At 34.8% G+C, this 2,177-nt stretch overlaps 1 protein-coding gene across 1 annotated transcript in view; it reads left to right on the top strand.

The window, feature by feature from the left end:
- Positions 1-2,177, top strand: part of CBG00460 — a gene marked incomplete at both ends in the record, with an annotated part of 5,978 nt that overhangs the window by 564 nt on the left and 3,237 nt on the right. The window contains 2 exons of the mRNA XM_002640857.2: positions 458-747; positions 1,437-1,533. Of these exons, the coding sequence (XP_002640903.2) occupies positions 458-747; positions 1,437-1,533 (387 nt within the window). The remainder of the gene's footprint in view (positions 1-457; positions 748-1,436; positions 1,534-2,177) is intronic.

Genomic DNA, 2,177 nt, shown 5'->3' with positions numbered 1-2,177 from the left:
CATCGATTTCCGCTATTTTTTGGACACCCAATGCGCCTTTAAAGTCAAAAAAACCAAGTTGAGAAATCCTATTCATGTTTATACTTATTTTGAAGCTCTTGCAATATCACTTCCAAATCAATAAACATTGTTTGGCAAAAATAAAAAATTCTCAAGTTATGAGAGATTTCGAATTTCGAAAAAAATACTGAAACCTTCTTTGGATCATAACTTGGTTGTTATTCAAAATTTCAACATTCTTTTAAAGTTTCGGAATTAGCTTTGTCAGGGCTTCAAAATAAGTATAATCATGACCTACTTTCCTTCAATTTCGATGTTCGGGACCCCTATGCGCCTTTAAGGTCAAATTTCAAAGTGGGTGGAACCTAGTCATGATTATACTCATTTTGAAGCTCTTAACCTACTTAATACAAAAACAACAATAATTTCCAAAAATTCCAGGTCCGTGTCTGGCTAGACGACCATGAACATGATCTGAATGTCGGAGACGATCACGCCTTCTCCCTACTCCACTGGGCCTCCAAAGCCGGTCACATTGGAATTGCAGAAATGCTGTTGTCCCGTGGAGCACGAGTGAATTCGACGAATATGGGAGATGATACGAGTCTCCATTTGGCCGCCGCTCATGGACACAGACAGATTGTCGTTAAACTTTTATCGAGGAAGGCTGATGTACACGCGACAAACGAGCATGGAATGACACCACTTCATTATGCATGCTTCTGGGGTTATGAGGCGATTGCTGAGGTCTGTTTTCAAATTTAAAATATAGCTCTTGACTAGTACTTCAAAATGATGGTATTCTCAAAATCGTAGCTAGTGTTTAAAGGAAGTTACAAGCGTTTTATGCCGTACAAGCTTTATGACCCATAACTTCTTTCAAAATCAATTTTTGAAATTTCAGTAAACATTTTCGAATTTCACTAGCTTTGAGCTTCAAAATGAGTATAAACACGACCATATTTGAAAAAGTTTGAAATTTGACTTTAAAGGGGTCCGAAAAGTCCAAAAAATCTAGTTTGAGGAATCTAGGTTGTAATTATACTTATTTTAAAGCTTTTGATGAGGCCTGTTGAGCACCATAAGCCAAGTTTGAAATTTAGATCTACAACTAAGTTATGAGCATTTTTATTTTCGAAAACACAAAAACGGCCATAACTTGGTAATTTCTGATTTTTGCCAAAATATTTGTTTTGATTTAAGTTTAGTATGTTAAGAGCTTCCAAACGAGTATAAACATGACTAGGCTACGACCATTTTGAAATTTGACAAAATTTGACTTTAAAGGCGGATGGGGGTCCCGAAAAATGAAATTTATGGAAAGTAGGGCATGATTATACTCATTTTAAAGCACGCAACAAGGCAAATACAAAAAAACTTAATTTCAAATCAAAAATTCAAAAATTTAAAAAGTTACGAACATTTTTCTTTTTCAGGACCTCATTATCTACGGAGCCTTGGTGAACGTGTGCAACAAGAAGGGTCTTACCCCATTGGACGTTTGCCAACCAGCATGCAAAAATGCCATTATGGGTGAGTAAAAAATATATAAATCAAAAAATTTGATCTAATTTTTAAGGTTTTGCTACTTTTCAAGACTTTTAAAGTCGAAAAATTGTGTTTTCTGGCATTTTCGAAATTTTCCCATTATTAAAACTAGATATTTTTACAGAAATTGCCCTCGAGCACGGACAATCACCAAATGAGCAAATTCCATTCAAGGATACGACATGGAAGGGTACAAAATCGCGTACCAGAGACGCCACTCTATCCAGATACACTGGAGTTGATGTGTCGGCGTTGAATTTGATCACTAAGGTAAGGGAATTTTGAAATTTGAGTAGAATATTTGAATTTGGCTCGTTGAGAGCTTTGAAATGAGTATAAACATGCCTATATTTGTTACACTTTGAATTTTCAAGTTTAAAAAATCGAAATTAAAGGAAAGTAGGTCATAATTATACTCATTTTGAAGCTAAAGCCACACTAAATTCTAATATCTAAATTCGAATTATTTTAAACATCATTTACCCAAGTTATGATTGATTTTCATTTTTAGGCTGTTCGGACCAGGTTTACAAAACTATCGTAACTTTATCTATTTCTGCCAGAACTGATTTTTCTTTTCAGAAATGAATCTGAAACGTTGTGAGCTGCAAAATAAGTATGAACATGCC

Source organism: Caenorhabditis briggsae (assembly GCF_000004555.2).
Source record: "Caenorhabditis briggsae complete genome, chrIII, whole genome shotgun sequence".
Lineage (NCBI taxonomy): Eukaryota > Metazoa > Nematoda > Chromadorea > Rhabditida > Rhabditidae > Caenorhabditis > Caenorhabditis briggsae.
The sequence above is the reverse complement of the archived record's forward strand: the minus strand, read 5'-3'. Positions and strand labels throughout refer to the sequence as shown.